Below are 19,375 nucleotides of genomic sequence, written 5' to 3'. Positions count from 1 at the left end.
ACTCATGAATTTCACAGATAAGATAAAAAAAGTGGAATTTTAAGGAATGTAATCTGTCATTTACTTAAGATAGTATTTACGTAATTTTAGGTAATTATTTACCTACCTCCGATGGTAACCCGGTACTTTATTTTCTTCTAAGCATTTTGTGTTAAAATGTCACGAAAAAATGTTTTTCTCTCTTTCGTTGGGTAGGTACTCATCTTCTAGTACTTCAGAGACCATTGTTAAAAACACTTGGCTACCACGGCACACAGCATTTATACAAACCGTGATGGGGTTGCGGTTGCGTGATGCCATAAATTTTAATGATAAATTGTATTTTTTTCTTATATAAATAAATAAATAAATAATATTTGTTCGATACAGCGCCATCTATAGTTCATTTTCAGAATTAAATGGCTTGCTAATTAATAAATGATCGATGCCCGTTCACAACCATGCTCCTCATTAGATCCAAAATAAAACACAAAATACGCTAGTATCGTGCATCGATATAAATAAGGATGTTTAAGTTTGTTTGTCTCTGTTCCATTGCAATCGGCCTCGAAATAAAAACCCAAAAAACTTCAACCGTTCCACTCTCATTTTGGGCACCCAATTTTAATATATTTTGATTTTATGTTTTTATTTTTTATATACTTTTATTTCAATTTCCAGTGCTTTGATTTTTCCTCTTATGCTGTAATTCATACTAATATTATAAATGCCTAAGTAGTTTTGTCTGTCTTTCTGTCACTTACTTGTTGACGCTTAAACCGATAATAAGACAGATGAAACTTCGTATCGAGTTTTGAGACACTGAAAAGAATATAGGATAGTTTTCATCCCGGGGAATTTCATAGTTTCTGAAGAATCGCGATAAACGTATTACTGTCAGATTGAGTTACGGGCAACAACTAGTTGCTTATACATCAACAACTATATTTGCAGGTGGTAGGACCTTGTGCTCGCTAATCCTGCCGTGAAGTAGCAGTGCCTGCACTGTTGTGTTTCGGCGTGGAGAGTAAGACAGCCGGTGAAATTACTGGCACTTGAGGTATCCCATCTTAGGCCTCTAGGTTGGCAACGCATCTGCAATACCCCTGGTGTTGCAGATGTTTATGGGTGGTGGTGATCTCTTACCATCAGGAGACCCACTTGCTCGTTTGCCATCCAGACGAAAAAAAAAACTAAATATAGGTAGAGTTAATATTATGAGAAGATAATACAGCTACATCTAGTGGTACTTTATCAATATCTAGTTATAAAACGGAGTATGTTTTTCAGCAAGTGCTTAAAGGAAATTAATAAAACGAAGAAGGTAATCGAGATGCAAATTTTTATTTACTTAACAATTTTACAAATAACCCCACTGTATAAAATCATCTACAATCCCTCTCGCTCTCTCCTTCATTCTTGGATCAGTTTTGATGACGACATCAGCCAAGTAATCCTTATCCAATTCAGGTATTTCATCTTCAACCGCAAAAATAAAAGGCATTAGCTGCATGAAACAGAAAATACCATAATCTAACACTTCTTTATACAAATTGTCAAAATCTTCTCTTGGAAACACAGTTTTGACATCAATGTCGAAGTATTGCAACATTTTTGTAAGGGAATCAAAATACACGTCCTTCAAGTCTTCTAGATGGTCTTTTCTGAATTGCTGATCGGTGCCCAAGAAGACGAAGAATAGAATATCCATGATAGGACATCCGTAACATAAGAGCTGGTAATCTACCGGTAAAACGTCAGTTAGTTCACCTTCCTGCAAATAAAAAGATTTAATTATAAAATTCTCATCGGATCTACATGCACCTGCTAAATAACCGGTCAATATGGCCAGAGAACATAGATTAAATTTGTCCTCCAAAATTTAATTGCTTTTACCGGATGGTCGAATAATTTTTGTGCTAATTAAGAGTACATTGTTCAAGCCTGTCTAGCTGTTTGAATGATAAGGAGTTACGAACATTTAACACACACGCATATTTACACGCACATACTCAAATTTCGCATTGTGTATGTGTGTGCAAAGTAATTAATGTAGGTCAAATTTACGTTCGGTTTAACCGCCCTCAGTCCGTAGCCATTAATATTAACAAATATTTAATATTGTTTGGAATAGATCTTGGCCAAGCGATGGAAGCTATTTACTTCATACTTAATTCCAATATGCCTATCAATTATTAAAATCTTAAATATAGGGACTGACAGTGGTTGATGCGACAATGGAATTACTTAGTAAGATAATTTTTGACTTACAATTTCTTTCATCAAGATATTGTTTGCTCTGTAATCACCGTGAACCAAAGTCCTTTTGTATTTAAAATCAAATAGACAATGCTGCATTTTATTCCATAATTTGGGAATATAATCATTAAACTTTTTACTTGCATCATCGCCCAAGCATTCACTAATAGCTTTCGCTGAATTTTTCAGCAGACCTTTGAAATCATCGTTGAAATTCATTGGAAAAGGTATAGTTTTTAATTTTCTTTCAAAATACTCTGGGCGTTTATTCTCCAGAGCAAACGACAGACCGTGGAATTTCCCTAACTGTTGCATAGATAGTTGAGCAAACTCCAATGAAACTGGATCCATTCTGAACCCTGTCTTATAACCTTTCCTGGCAACATTTTCTAAAATGATCGCTTCAGGTATACTTTGCTGAAAACTTCTGACCATGTTATATCGTTCATTCATAGGGATGTGCGCTTCATTCTGTATGTCATTAAATATAACAGACAATTCATTGTATACAAACAGTTCCATTGTAAACATTCCACTCACTGACATAACTGTTAAATGATCTCCAGAAACAATTCCTTTAACAAATATGTTGGTTTCTTTCTCACCATCTTCAGTTGTACCTTTAACATCAACTTCGTATAAAGAACCGAAATAATTTCCCCCGACAGTGGATATCGCTCTTGTCAGTACTTTGTAGTCTTTGTAGCCTTCTTTTTTAATTATTCTTTCAATAGATTCGTTAACTTTTTCTGGAAGTTTATCTGCTTTATATTCTTTGTCATTTACATTACAATCGCACTGTTCTACACCCATTTTACTGTTCATAGTATCAGTGCTCGAAGGAGTTTAATAGTGCTTAGACCACTGCGTTATATTTATGAAAGTTGAATTATTATATGTACTTACGTATGAACGAGAAGCAGTATTTCATATCTTATCAGATGCTGCTAGCTCAAGATACAAGTTTTTAGGGTTTTGTACATGACAAGGAAAAACGGAAACTTTAAGCTTTAAAATGACTTGTTGGTCGTTAGTCACAGGTACCTTATTAAACCCATCGTTCTCTTTGTGATTTTATATTATATTGTGATTGTATAACTCTTTATTGTGCAAGCAGGTACATAAAACAAATGGAAATAACAGTTAACATGAGAATGAAATGTACAAAAGCAAACACATCGTTTAAAGGGATCTCTCACAGACTTCTTCCGTTTATTCTAAAGGTCCCTCTTTTCTTTTGCTTACTAAGTAGTACCTTCTTAATTTCTCTGAGTCACTGAAAGCCTTCAACGCCCACAAGGGATTGCCATCATCCACGTTAAAACCTACGTTTAACAAGTTTGTTGGTCTGACAAATGGTGACCCATTCAACTACATCAAAGCCTAGTTTTTTTTTCATTCTGGCTTATCTCCGCGCTCTAGAGCAATAACTTTCATAGTTTATAAACTTGAGTAATGTACGATTAGATACGGAATCCTGACTGCGATTTCGGTTCGCAGTTGACTAGTTGTGTATGTGTGTGAAAATGGTTTCTCCACGTTTATTTGCTTATGAATGTTTATATGACTACTTACTGTAGTATTATTGAAAATAACACTTTCAAGTTTTTCATTTTCATTTAATGCTTATTGTTATGTTATGATTTTAAATAGAACTAAAGCTCAGTTTTTTTTTATACATCGGTACAGAATAGTTACATCAAGTTACACGAACTGTTAGATCAGAATTTTTTGAAAGTTTAGAAGTCATGGATAATTTTAATCTAAAATCCGCCAGATCACGAAATTCCTAGGCACATCATGAAATGGTGCCATTGCCATTTCATGATATGGCTAAAAGTTGGCCAGGCATCGATTAGAGCAACGCTTTGGTCGATATTCCTAGCTTTATACCGGGCACATCGTGATATGCTGGAAAAAAGAAAAATTTAGGTACGACGAGCGAAGCGAAGAGTGGTTAGTATGAATTGTGACCACTATGCATGAGCCGAGCGAGCGAAGCGAGCGTGCCGCGGCAGCGGCCGGCGAAGTGCCAGAACCGACATGACGGCGTTTCATGATATGCCTAGGAATTTCATGATAAATAATAATAAATAATAAATATAACGGGACAATTAACACCAATTAACCTAGTCCCAAAGTAAGCTTAGCAAAGCTTGTGTTATGGGTACTAAGCAACGGATAAATATAATTATTTAGATAGATATATACTTAAATACATATTAAACACCCAAGAGCCGAGAACAAACATTCGTATTTTTCATACAACCTAAACTAGCCAAATCATGAAATGGCGGCGTTGGCACTTGAGGTATCCCATCTTAGTCCTCTAGGTTGGCAACACATCTGCAATACCAGGTATTGCAGATGTTTATGGGCGGTGGTGATCTCTTACCATCAGAAGACCCACTTGCTCGTTTGCCGTTCCAGTCGAAAAAAAAACCTACAAAATATAGTTCATTGCTTGTAAATTACGGGAAAATCTATAAGAATTCTATCAAAATAAAGTGGTAAACTGAATGTAATACTTTCACTTACGGATTTTTTTTTCACTAAAACACCACTAGATAGCGCTAGTAGTAGTCAACTCGCGTCTTACTGTAAGGATTTGAAATTATGTGATAGTTTGTATTAATTTAAAAAGCACCGTAAAAATATTTATAAAAAATAGAGGAAAACATTTGACTTTGGCATTGTACGGAACCCTCTCCACGCGAGTTCAACTCGAACTTGGGCGGTTTTTAGATTACTGCTTGCTTAAACCGGGATTGCGGTTGGTCGGTACCCCCGAGTTGGAAAACTGTATTAAATACTCGTGCTGAGTCATCGGTTGGTGTTAACGTGCCCTTACGGAGCGGTGTTGTTAGTGTTGTGTGCTACCCTACATTTGACATTGACAATAAAAATAGCGATAAAAATGCGGGTAGTTGTGCGCCGGTGTTAGTTTCGTCGGGCAGTCGCGCGAGGTAAGCGGTGGCGCGTAGTGTGCGTGTTGCGGCAGCCGCCGAGTCGCGTGCTCCTGAGAAGAAGGGCTACGAAATAGCCCGAAACATGTCGAGCTAAACTCGGTTTAAGACGTGAGTTATCCGTTACAATATAATTTAAAAGAGCCGTTGTTTTGTATTGTATGTTTCTTTCTTAATTTTTGGACAATAAAAGGGTTTACATGTGCGGCCCCACAAAGTGACGTAACTCGCATAATCTAAATGTATTTAGTTAGATTAAACCAGGGTTTCTCAAAGTGGGGTACGCGAACCCCTAGGGGTTCGCTATTCGACGGTAGGGGGTTCGCGACAAGGTTTACGTGATGGTGGCTGCAAGACTGGCAAGATGATTAAGATTGGTTTTTGCAGTCTTTTGTATTTTTTAACTCCAAATTTGTTACTTATTTGTTTGTTATTTGTTTCAGTTTGTATTTTTGTTGGCAAGACGATTCTTACCTATATTTGTTACCCTTTATTGAAATAAATAATATACACTATAATTATGATGATGTTTGAAATGAAAATAAACTTAGTTACTTTCTTTGGGGGGGGGGGGGGGGGGGGGGGGGTAGGGGTTCGCTGTCGTCTAGAAACTTTAACAGGGGTACGTGGAGCCATAAGTTTGAGAAACCCTGGATTAAACCATAACCTTGTGACAATGACGATAACGTATGGATGACTAGCAGTAGTAAGTAATTCTAGTTAATTAGCACTCACGCAACGCTTATTATTTAAATTAATTAATTAGTCTCGATAACAGACTTTTGCCATATTTGTGTTGAGGATAACAGGCTAAAATAGTTTTGATGACATACTTCATCTACATAATAATTATTATGGTCTGTGGTCATCCGATGCATAAAAAAAGTTCATCAAAGAAACGTTATGATGCTCCCACCTTGGCTGTTATGGAAATGCTATAAAGTTTTATAACATTTTATAACAAATTGTAAAAAATGTTAGTGTTAAAATGTTATGTATCAACATCAAATTGCAAATGCAATTTTTATATGGTGTTATATAACATTTTGATATCAATGCGTTTAAAATGTCTAACTAGTTGTAACAAAAGTTATTAAGTGTTAGACAACGTTATCATGTTTTATAACGTTATATAACAAATTGTAAAAAATGTTAGTGTTAGTGTTAAAATGTTATGTATCAACATCAAATTGCAAATGCAATTTTTATATGGTGTTATATAACATTTTGATATCAATGCGTTTAAAACGTCTAACTAGTTGTAACTAAAGTTATTAAGTGTTAGACAACGTTATCATGTTTTATAACGTTATATAAGTACCTAACATTTATAGCAGCCAATGTGGGAGCATCATTAAACAAGGCTCCGTTCTGGATTTAAAAAGGCACCTTCACCGCAAACTTCTTCGTGATACTACTTATCTGCTTATCTGCTATTGCTTTAGTAGGCATCACAGACGTCACGTAAAAAAAACAACCAAGTGCGAGTCGGAATCGCGCACGAAGGGTTCCGTACCATTATCTAAATAACAATACATTAGTTAACACTTTTTAAGGCATTCTGCCAAACTTTTTACATCAGCAGTCTGTGGATATTATATAATAATTTGTTTAGGATGATGGTGGGGCTTCCTCGCTACTGCAGTGCTTCTGGCATGTTTGCTGACGCTCACGTGGACGACTTTTATGCGCTTATGCGTAAGAAAGTCGCTTTACTGATACGCAGAATGAGGGGCAGCTCTAACAGTCTCCTAAAGGTGGTCGCAGAGAGGCAGGACAGTGCTGTTCTTGGCAGGTTCAACATGCTGCACGCTGCTCCTGCGTCTAATAAATAATACCAATGCAGATATATATACTAACATAGTTATTAAGTTTCTATTGTTACTAACATGCTATGGACCAAATTAGTTGTCTGAAAATAAAAACATTTTATTTTTATTTTATTTTTTTATTTAGCAAAAACGACAAAAAATCACGTTTGTTGTATGGGTGCTCTGAAATATTTATTTTATTTTATTTTTAATATTATGTTGTTATAGCGGCAACAGAAATACATCATCTATGAAAATGTTAATTGTCTAGCTATCACGGTTCATGAGATACAGCCTGGTGACAGACATACATACGGACAGTGTAGTCTTAGTATTAGGGTCCCGTTTTTACCTTTTGGGTAACGGAACTCTAAAAATTGTCCAGGTGGGAATCGAGTTGTTGTTTTTGTTGTTGTTATGGAGACACTAGAGTTCTTATAAGGACAACAATTTGTTTACAGACCGTTTTTAGGGTTCCGTAGCCGCCGTTCCGTATTTTTGCTAAAACGACTTTTTGATTCAGTGATTTGTTTGCAAAATATTAAACTTTAATTTTCATTAAAAGCTACGTTGGCTAGCAGGATAGACAGTGACATTACCGCACACTGGGCCAAAATGCATTTAAATAATGTATATTCTAACATAATTAAATTAAATAAATAAATAATTGTATAAGGACCTCTCTGTTATAACATATTATTATATGGATCGTATGAAATCTGAAATAAACATTTATTATTTATTTATTTATTATTAAAATCGAGCTTCCCCTCCTCTCCAAAACCTAAACCGGTGGGCAGAAAAAATTGAAAAAATTCAAGATGTAGTAAATATATCAAATTTACAAAGAAAACTATAACGGTTAAATTTTCTTGAGAATTATTAGTAGTTTAAGGGGCTGTTTCACCATCCATTGATTAGTGTTAGCTGACGGTTAAATGTGATGCCGTCTTCGTCTATTCGAACAAAACAAATAGAGACGGCATCACATTTCACCGTCAGTTAACACTAATCAATGGATGGTGAAACAGCCCCTAAGAGTAAATAGCAGCCTAAGGTATAAAATATACCTAAAACTTGGAATATTCCTCACAAAATACGATATCCTTAGAAAAATATTACTTATTTTTTTCGTAATGGCTACGGAACCCTATTTCCGGCGTGTCCGACACACTCTTGGCCGGTTTTTAATTTTTAATAACCCACTGCTGTGCAAAGTCTTCTATAGAGTCCTTTATGTGTACTGCGCTAAAATGATTTGTTTTCCTCCAGAAATCCCCCCCATTGTCAGTTGTATCCGAGATAAGCCAGTTTTCTCATCGCCTTTATTAACTGTTATCCCGTGGGATGTTACGGTCAGTCTTAAGCTGAAAGCCAAGGGTCTCATATTATCTTGTATAATAAAAGTAATGGAGAAGAAGCTGGTTCTTCTTGCGTTCTAAACCGGGTTTTAACAATATGAGTAAAACTAGGGTGCCCTTGTTTCGCATAACATTAAATACCATGAAATAAATTCGCATAACAGATTTGGTATAACGTCATCGCACAAATTCAACATTCATTCAACAAAATTCATTGTACAAACATTCGACATTATTTAACACTTCTTTAGCATAATAATAATGAATTCGTATAATTGAAATACGCATAACGTTAATAATTATATCTTTAATTGTCATAAAATTAATTCCATATATTCCTATTTTTAAATTAAAGTAATTAGAAGACAAATACTTGACCGATATAAATAATTCTGTGGTGCGGAATCCTAAAAACCAAAATGTAATTCTATTCCTTAGAAGTACCTAGCAAAGTTTATGTTTACTTCGAAAATTAGTTTGCGTGTGGCAATTTCTCAATTAGGGGTTGATCTAGTCTGGGGCCTCAACTAGGGGTTGATCTAGGGATCCTAGATTCTAGGCTGTCTTAAGGCCTCGAAGCTTTAAGCACCTTTTCTAATTAAGAAAAGATGGCTGGCAGAACAGTCCGTTGCAGTTTAAAAGAAAATATGTTTTTCACTTCTCATGCTCGTAAAGTTCGTGTTCATGTTGGATCTAGGCGACATAAAATTGGCTAAGTACCTTAAGTTTTCTAGGATTGTCGCCTTATTATACTATTTATCGATAGTAGACTTATAATTAGTTCACTCCTGTAAATAGATTTATTTTCATTTTCGTTTTTTTGTAAAAATAAATTGAAACTGTATTTCGGCAAATCACACGATTCGTGGCATTAATAGGTTTTGTGCCTTGGTCTGTTTGATAAAAAAAAAAGAGGTCAGACTGACAGCTGTCAGTTGTCAAATGTCAACTTATGGTAGTGTGTCCTTGTACCGCAACATTTGACAATGAGGGCTATCGTTTTTTGTCTCACTAGATGGCGCACTGGTGGGTGAGGTTTTTAAGTGTGGCTTTCAGAGCCTGTTATTACGGGCGTCAAAACAAAGTTTAGATTAAAATCATATTTAAAACACTTTAAAACCGTACCGTAAATATATCTATCTACAGGAGTAGGCTTCATTATAAGTCTACTACTTGTATCGATAGAAAATATAATATACGGTGAGTCCCCGCCATGCGGTAAACGACTAGTGAAATTCATGAGTCGATAACTAGGCCGATATACAGCGCGCGGTATAACGACGAATGAAACTCATAAGTCGATAACTAGGTCGATATACAGCGTGCGGTATAGCGACTAGTGAAACTCATAAGTCGATAACTAGGTCGATATACAGCGTGCGGTATAGTGACTAATTGAACTCATAAGTCGATAACTCGGTCGACATACAGCATGCGGTAAAGCGACTAGTGAAACTCATAAGTCGATAACTAGGTCGATATACAGCGTGCGGTATAGCAACTAGTGAAACTCATAAGTCGATAACTAGGTCGATATAGGTACAGCGTGCGGTATAGCGACTAGTGAAACTCATAAGTCGATAACTAGGTCTATATACAGCGTGCGATATAGCGACTAGTGAAACTCATAAGTCGATAACTAGGTCGATATACAGCGTTGCGGTATAGCGACTAATTGAACTCATAAGTCGATAACTAGGTCGATATACAGCGTGGGGTATAGCGACTAGTGAAACTCATAAGTCGATAACTAGGTCGATATACAGCGTGCGGTATAGCGACTAGTGAAACTCATAAGTCGATAACTAGGTCGATATACAGCGTGCGATATAGCGACTAGTGAAACTCATAAGTCGATAACTAGGTCGATATACAGCGTGCGGTATAGCGACTAGTGAAACTCATAAGTCGATAACTAGGTCGATATACAGCGTGCGGTATAGCGACTAGTGAAACTCATAAGTCGATAACTAGGTCGATATACAGCGTGCGGTATAGCGACTAGTGAAACTCATAAGTCGATAACTAGGTCGATATACAGCGTGCGGTATAGCGACTAGTGAAACTCATAAGTCGATAACTAGGTCGATATACAGCGTGAAAACCAATGAAAACTATTCCCCAAATGCTGGCCCTATGGCATACGTTACAGAAATCTACCGCACCCCGCATGCGAGGCCTATCGACCAATGTAACTGAGTAGAAAGATACTATTAAATTTATAGAAAATCTTTCTAATTGGGCAAAGCTACAGGCGCGAGCTACTTACAAACTATTTTCATAAGAAATCTTCTAAACTATTATTCTTACTTACTATTATTATATTATTATAGCCGTGGTGGCCTAGTGGTTTGACCTATCGCCTCTCAAGCAGAGGGTCGTGGGTTCAAACCCCGGCTCGCACCTCTGAGTTGTTCGAAATTCATGTGCGGATTTACATTTGAAATTTACCACGAGCTTTGCGTTGAAGGAAAAACATCGTGAGGAAACCGCCACAAACCTGCGAAGCAATTCAATGGTGCATGTGAAGTTCCCAATCCGCACTGGGCCGCGTGGCAACTATGGCCCAAGCCCTCTTGTTCTGCGAGGAGGCCTGTGCCCAGCAGTGGGACATATATAGGCTGGGATGACATTTACTATCCCCTGAAATGAAACCCACGAGGGTGTTTTCTTCGCAATCTTTATGTTATGACTTTCCTTTATGACCAAGGAAAATAAAGTGCATGTGTTATAACAAACAGCGAACTCAAAAGGGGGTTATATTTTTTTTATGTTATCGTTTTATTATTCTTTTGTTAGTTGAAGAAACTTCCGCCGAAGTAGAAAGCGCTATCTTTTTTTATTTTTGACTTGTAAAGAAAACTGTGAAATAAGAAATACGCTCACGTTTACTACTCTAAGGTTCAACATTAGCTGTACCTACCTACAGCTGAAAACCTTAAACCTATTACCACTAACTAGCGACTCGCCCCGGCTTTGCTCGTGTACAAGTCTCTAATCAAAGGCACTTCATATTTTTCAGCTGTGAAATAAGAAATACGCTCACGTTTACTACTCTAAGGTTCAACATTAGCTGTACCTACCTACTGCTAAAAACCTTAAACCTATTACCACTAACTAGCGACTCGCCCCGGCTTTGCTCGTGTACAAGTCTAATCAAAGGCACTTCATATTTTCCAGCTCCATTTCCAAGCCGGGACGCGAGCTAGTATATGTATCATCAAACTTGACATAACTTGATATTATAAATGCGAAAGTTTGTAAATCTGCTTGTTCATTTGTTTGATTGTTATCTATCTTCACGTCTAAACCGCTGAACTGATTTAGATGAAATTCGGTATACAGATAGTTTGAGTCCCGGGGCCTTACTTACGTTAGTTTTTATTCTGGTAAACTGCATAGTTCCCACGGGCGAACGAACAAACGAATTCTACGTGGACGGAGCCGCTGGCAACAGTTTATGTATTACATAAACCTTCCGTTTTTTTTTTTTGTTATCTATGAATATCCAGTGTTAGCAGAGCCTCTCCTAAGCATAATGGTCACTGGTATAGACAGATATAAAAATATATTTTTTCAGACTTTTTTTTGGTTGTGCATTATGTTGGGTTTTATGTTTAATTTGAATATTGGTAACGATTATTAATAGAACGCGCCAGTTAAATTACAATGTGGGTACTTTAATAAAAGGCGCCAGTAATAGATGGCGTGGGAAAACTAGTCTTTAAAAGACCGAACACTGGGCTGACGGGCCATTCTTTCCTTGACATCGGTTGAGTAACCAAGTATACGAAGCAGTGTAATCTACCATTAAAGTATTTTAAATAATCTTTATTCTAATAATGTATAAAATCATGTTACGAGTGTTTCAATAAAATCATTAGTGGTACTGAGGAGTTTTATTGAAGAAACGTTGGAGTTATTACAACAATTAGAGCTGCCTCCATAAGGTAAACCGTAAGGTACCTACCCACAAACGATTTTTATGGAATCTTAAATGTTCTAAAATAAAGATATTTTTCTTATAAACGTACGAGTGCTCGTCACTATCCCATAAATAAATAAATAAATATATAATAAATGCTCTCTCTCTCTCTCTCTCTCCCCCCCCTCCCTATGCCTTGACTTTGAGTTTTTTTTACTGCTTCAAGAGTGAGCAGACCACAGAAATAAGTGTTCATGCAGTTCCTCCACCTCCACACTGTAAGAACACACACAAATCACACAAACCCAACTATCACCACCACTAAAGTGACGCGTTTCGAACTCAACCAGCGCTCATCTTCAGAGAAACACAACCGCTCACCAATAAAAGTCACCTATATGTACATATAGCTGTTCCGTTTTTTCCTTATGAGTTATGGTACTCCAAAAACAAAAGAATATCAAGCGTAGGTACTGGAAAAATACCATAACAAAAAAGTCATTCTTGTAATGTTTTCCTTTTCTTTTCTCAACGATTACCTCCTGCCCTTTGCATCATTAGGGTGATTCGCCCAATAACCTTCACCTTTTAAGGGACAAGGGCTGAAAAACACTGAAAATTATGTTGCTATTATTATACCTTCCAAAAAGCGGTGGGGTGAGATGTTGTATGGGTAATATTAGTATATTATTATGTTATAAATTGGCGGACTAGATTTTACCCGCAGCTTTGTTTTAACCCACTGCCTGAAGGAGGTTCATTTTCTTTGGTCCACTCTGTAGCCTAAACGGCTGGATGGATTTTATCCTATGAGATATATAATATTAATTTATTTATTTATATTTCAATATGGCATCCTCGAAAAAAAAATACATAGAATTTAAGAGCTGGTCACAATTTTGCATGGGTCCTGACTGTTGAACTTTAAATTAGGTACTTAACAGATTCCAGACCATTAAGACTTATTTTTTCTTTTTGTTTTTTTTTTAAGGTAGTCGGGTTTTTTGATTTTTGTTTTTAAATTAGACCTGGCATTTGCCAGTTTGAGAACTACAACCCAAGCTCTCTCATTCTGAGAGAAGGCCTTTGCATAGCAATGGACCGTAAATAGCCATGAGATGATGATGTTCATTGAACAAAAATACGAGTACCATCGCTCCAGTACCCCATTATTTTGTAATTTTGGAAACCTACTTGCATAGTTTATTTGCCCATTCCATATATTTTGTACTATATTTTTCAAAATTCTAAAAGCCCACGTAGGCTATCATGATTTCGGTAATATTTTGGCAAAACAATATGACGACCCTTTAATACTACTCTGTTATTTCATCGGCTGAATTTTGTACATTAAATCGTTATTAATCATATCTCAAAATTATACGTTTCATTTATAGTGCATTGCACATAAGTGTTGTGTTGTGGGGCTTGCCCGAGGTTCTTTGAATTTTGGGTAAGCTTCGCTACACTACCTACTATTTCCTAGATTCCTAGTGTTGCTAAAGGTACTTACTCTTCCTTACTCTTCTGGTGTAAGGAAACATTTGTATGGCGAGATAATAATAACTTTATTTGGTAGGTGTATTAGGTGAAGGGAAGGCAAAAGATCATCATCATCATCATTAAAAGATATTGCTCAATATTTAACTGACGATGCGTCGTTCCAAGTAAAATCGCTCTATTAGAGAACATTGCCCGTAATTTGGCGAGAATATTAAAATTTTGGCAACATCATACAGATATATCTTGCTCGCTAATCCTGCCGTGAAGCAGCAGTGCTTGCACTGTTGTGTTTCGGCGTGGAGAGTGAGACAGCCGGTGAAATTACTGGTGCGTGAGGTATCCCATCTTAGACCTCTAGGTTGGCAACGCGTCTGCAATACCCCTGGTGTTGCAGATGTTTATGGGCGGTGGTGATCTCTTACCATCAGGAGATCCACTTGCTCGTTTGCCATCCAGTCGAATAAAAAAAAATAAACATATTATGATTATAAATAAGTGGGGATTTGAAACCCTAGAATGATTTCTTATAAAATATCTCTCAGATTTCTAGATATCTTACAAAAGCAAAAAGCGGCCAAGTGCGAGCTGGACTCGCGCACGAAGGGTTCCGTACCATTTATACAACATTCATTAGACATTAGCAAAAAACGGCATATTTTTATTTATTTTGCATGCCAGTTACCTACCGGTGAAATGTATGTTTCACATCACATGACCATCAGATTGTACCACATTTTAAGCTAAATAAATGACGTGAGGAAACCTGCACATACCTGCGAAGCAATTCAATGGTGTGTGAAGTTCCCAATCCGCACTGGGCCCGCGTGGGAACTACGGCCCAAGCCCTCTCATTCTGTGAGGAGGCCTGTGCCCAGCCGTGGGACGTATGGCTGGGATGATGATGATGATGATGATGAAATTACTTTGACCTGACTTGGCAAAAAATCACGTTTGTTGTATGGGAGCCCCCCTTAAATATTTATTTTGTTCTGTTTTTAGTATTTGAGAGAGAGAGAAACATTTATTTACACATATTCGTTATTATTTATTGTTGTAGCGGCCACAGTTATAAATAATCTGTGAAAATTTCAACTGTCTATCCCGGTTCATGAGATACAGCCTGGTGACAGACGGACGGACAGCGAAGTCTTAGTAATAGGTTTTCCGTTTTTCGTGTATATTTGAATAGCATTGAGCTTCATTTTTGTTTTTTTTTTTGTCCCATAGGCACATTCCGAACAACTCAAGAAGACATTTGGGTTTTAGTTTACGACCGTAGGTCAAACCTTTCAGCTATCGTAGTTTCTTTGAAATCCTTTAAATATTCATAAACTATCCGAACATTGCCAATCTCTTAAAAGTAAATAAACCAGAATCTAATATTATGTAAGTATTCTTTGATGCTCGAAATGGGTACCTGGGTTGCAAGCACAAAGCCAATCCATAAGCATTATGAGAAATCACTAACCATCGGGAGACCAACTTGCTCGTTTGCCATCCAGTCAAATAAAAACATATATATATTTAACAATCGGACTCGGATAAGGGCAGTATATTGAACATGTACCTGCTCGCATAATTGCGTTTCTGTTTGTGATATCGAAAGTTTTTTTATGGTTTCGTAAATCAAACATGTATTTTTTACGATGAGAAGAATTTTGCCAAATAATAATAATAATAATAAATGTTTATTCAGAAAATAATGTTATATAAATTACTGCTTACATAGTATTGAAACATTAGGTATTAAACACACTTACAGAGTAAAACAGTAGGTAAGTAAGCGTCATCTGACCCCCGTACTAGTGTTAACTGTATCACGGTGGGTTTGGATTCCACATCCTTATCAATTATGTTTTAACACTCATGCTAATCCCAGATATGTTCGTAATACAAATGTAAGTTCGTAGTATGGCGGGTATCACAATAAAATAATAGTGGGTACACAATAGTCTAGTAACACGACCGCCAGAAGCAGTCCGACTTAGCAGGTAAACATGCAGTATATGCAAACAATTAAGATACTATAAATTAATTATTCTTATTCTCAAAAGGAAAAGAAATGTCTGTCGTGCTGTGTCACATTTTAAAGAAAAGCGTATCAAGTTGAAATTATTGCATTGTATTTTATAATTCCTTAACTCTCTCCTTTTTTCTTTTGTTTTTCCCTTTTTTTCTTCTTGATTTTTTTATATTAATATGGAGGATTACCATAAATGGTCTCTCTTTGAGAGCTACAATGCATACAAAGATATCACGACTAGCCAGCAAAACATTGATTTTGCGTGGGGGTTAAAAAACATGTTTGTGAAAACAATGAGGGGGGGAAACCAAGTTATTACAGGATGTTTAATGGAATTACTTCTGGATGATTTATTACGGGGTGCTGGATGCTAAGCCTATGAGTTGAATTCGTACGGATAATTACATTTTAAGATGCTTGGCGTTTCGTGAATTGTGTACGGTTTTGTGATTCATGAGTTTCAAAGTCATGACTAAGCCTTTTGCGAATTTGATTTAATTTTCCCCGTTTTTCTCCGTGTCAAGTCAAAAATTTTGGGCGATTATTCGAGCTTTTCAACCGCCTCATTTTTTTGATCACATTTACGTATTGGCTGTAGATTTTGATGTCGTTTTCGATTAACTAAAAGAATTTCCTTGCTCACCCGCGACCTTACGATAGCTAAGCTTATGCAAAATATGCGTGTTCATGCAGTTCCTCCACCTCCACACTGTAAGAACACACACAAATCACACAAACCCATCTATCACCACCACCACACTACACTGACGCGTTTCGAACTCAACCAGAGCTCATCTTCAGAGTGACACAACCGTACACCATGCTACCAGTTGTTAGTTGTTAGTTATTGTGTCTAAGACCCAAGCCGTGGTGGCCTAGTGGTTTGACCTATCGCCTCTCAAACAGAGGGTCGTGGGTTCAAACCCCGGCTCGCACCTCTGAGTTTTTCGAAATTCATGTGCGGAATTACATTTGAAATTTACCACGAGCTTTGCGGTGAAGGAAAACATCGTGAGGAAACCTGCACAAACCTGCGAAGCAATCAATGGTGCGTGTGAAGTTCCAATCCGCATGGGCCGGCGTGGGAACTATGGCCCAAGCCCTCTTGTTCTGAGAGGAGGCCTGTGCCCAGCAGTGGGACGTATATAGGCTGGGTGATGATGAGGTTGTTTTTGGGGTTGAGTCGTCTTTAGGTCCGTGCTTTTGCATACTGGTTTTCATCATCATCATCATTATCACCCGTAGGACGTCCACTGTTGGACATACTCCTCTCCCATAGAACTTCAGTCCATGGTCGTCTTGCCAAAAACGCGGGTCGAATAAAAGAAGACGAGGCAACGAGCTATGGCCAAAACGCAAATTAAAATATTGATTTCGTTTACTCATTCTTTTGACAAATCGCAGTGCACTTAAATATCACGCTAGAAGAGTTGAAATGCATGTTGAAATGGTAAAAAAAATATATTATTCAAACTATAAGACCCCAATCCGCACTGGGCCCGCGTGGGAACTATGGCCCAAGCCCTCTTGTTCTGAGAGGAGGCCTGTGCCCAGCAGTGGGACGTATATAGGCTGGGATGAACTATAAGATAATAAAAACGCCGAATCAAAAAACAAAAACTGAAAAAAATATAGATGGAAATGATACCGTATATACTTGCATCCCAGGCTAATCCCCGCATCTCTTTCCAGAACCAGATGACGTCATCATGAACCACATCGCGCACCAAACCGTCAAAGCACCCTGAACATGGCAACTGACACAATATCAACGAAACCGGAACGATGGCGGACGCAGACGACCAAACTAAAAATGCTGTGCTCAGTGAACTTACTAGCCATCGTTATATTAGCTGTGCTGCCTTACATCTCCACTTTGACCCTGCCTAGTGGGGATCCTGCCCCTGGTCGATCCCCTGGACCGCCTGAGATCGAAACGACTACAGTCACCGCGGTTACTGAAGTAGAATATAACGAAACTACTGCTGATGTGACGACAGTTAGTGACCAAGTGACGGTGAGTGATGCTTGTGCCTTCGCGAGGATCCCGAGTGAGAGTGACGAGGTAGTGACCGTCAGTGACAAGGATAGTGAAGTGAATCTGACCGTCAGTCACGCGGTGTTTGAGACTGATCAGTTGGTCAGAGGCGTCGTCTATGATGGTAAGTGTTTTGTTAATTTTATTACAATTTATTTTAAAGCTACTTATTTATTAATTAATAACAATTAACTTCCACTATAGTGAGATTAGATTCTTGCTCGTATTTATTTATTAAAAGGAGAACCAACGGTTTAAACAACAATAATTATTATGAAAATAACGATATAGAGCCAATTACAGGATCTCACGGTCACAAAGAGGGTTAAGCTTAATTTAAACATAATTATACATAATTAAAAAAAACATTCATCATGTATGTATGCAAAACTCTTTATTGCACATTCATCATCATCTTATTATCCGTAAGACGTCCACTGTTTGAAGCGGCCTGCGTCAACCGTGGACAATAATTCAGGCACTTGTCTCACCGCCAGCGAGGAAAACGATTGGCTATCGACTATTTTCTCGCTCAAGAAACGAACAATATATTAATAGTTGATCGCTGGCTGTTCACACTGTCGGAGAACTCGCTCATACATCTTTTGTCGCAGCGACAAAGCTATAAAACTCGCTGAGCTATAGATACTCGCTCAGCGATGTCAGCTTGGCGATCGCCCCGCACGAGCGAGTCGAGTGGAGCGAGTAATGCGCCCGTCGCACGCGAACACTCGTTTACAGCCGAGCGACAAAACTCGCCCACTCGTTTCTAGTTACTCGCTCTACTCGCTTCTCGCTCATCGTCGGCGTGGGACAATGGGATGGTTGTTAAATATACGGCAATCCTCCCTCGTATGAGAGAAAGATACATAAACGTCTTTTCTGCACACTTGTGGCACTTGCAGGAATGACGAACTTTCTTTAGACGTTCGAAACCAAGAAAAGGAAACTTTCCGAGTGTGTGTACCTACATAATTAAAAAAAATAGCAATATTATACTTGTTGCGTTCTTTTGAAACATTTGCGATGGTTTTTAGCTGTACCTAACTGTTAGGAAAATATAAAACTGGCTGTAATGAGGGCTATCGTTTTTTGTCTCACTAGATGGCGCACTGTTGCGTGAGGTTTTTAAGTATGGCTTTCAGAGTCTGTTATTACGGGCGTTAAAACAAAGTTTAGATTAAAATCAATATTAAATACACCTTAAAACCGTCCATAAAAATATCCAGCAACCACAGTGTTGCTTACTCCCGTTTTGTTCGGATAAAAACGGAGGAAAATTTCCAAAAGACAAAACGGTCTCAAAACACAGACATTCATTGCCCGTAACGCATAATTGCTATAATTAATTTCAGATATTGCAAAATATTCACAAAATTATTCTAATATAAATAAACCCGCGTAGCTCACCCAAAAAAACTATGAGATTCGCCATTTCGGAGACCTCACGCTACACTAGCGCCTCTAGCGGCGATTCATTCGCGATAGCCTTCATTATTTGCATTTAGAA

General features: G+C 37.6%; 1 protein-coding gene across 1 annotated transcript; it reads right to left on the bottom strand.

Annotated features, from left to right (window-relative positions):
- Positions 1-1,304: 1,304 nt before the first annotated feature.
- On the bottom strand, positions 1,305-3,879 carry LOC141429985 (uncharacterized). The gene is made up of 2 exons (XM_074090513.1): positions 2,251-3,879; positions 1,305-1,753 (listed from the first exon to the last, which is right to left on the bottom strand). Exons 1-2 carry the CDS (start codon positions 3,061-3,063, stop codon positions 1,340-1,342), a joined length of 1,227 nt encoding a protein of 408 aa, XP_073946614.1. The 5' UTR covers positions 3,064-3,879; the 3' UTR covers positions 1,305-1,339.
- Between the last annotated feature and the right edge of the window lie 15,496 nt (positions 3,880-19,375).

The sequence above is a fragment of the Choristoneura fumiferana genome, chromosome 8 (genome assembly GCF_025370935.1).
Source record: "Choristoneura fumiferana chromosome 8, NRCan_CFum_1, whole genome shotgun sequence".
NCBI lineage: Eukaryota > Metazoa > Arthropoda > Insecta > Lepidoptera > Tortricidae > Choristoneura > Choristoneura fumiferana.
Note: the sequence above shows the minus strand (reverse complement) of the source record. Positions and strands in the feature narration are given on the sequence as shown.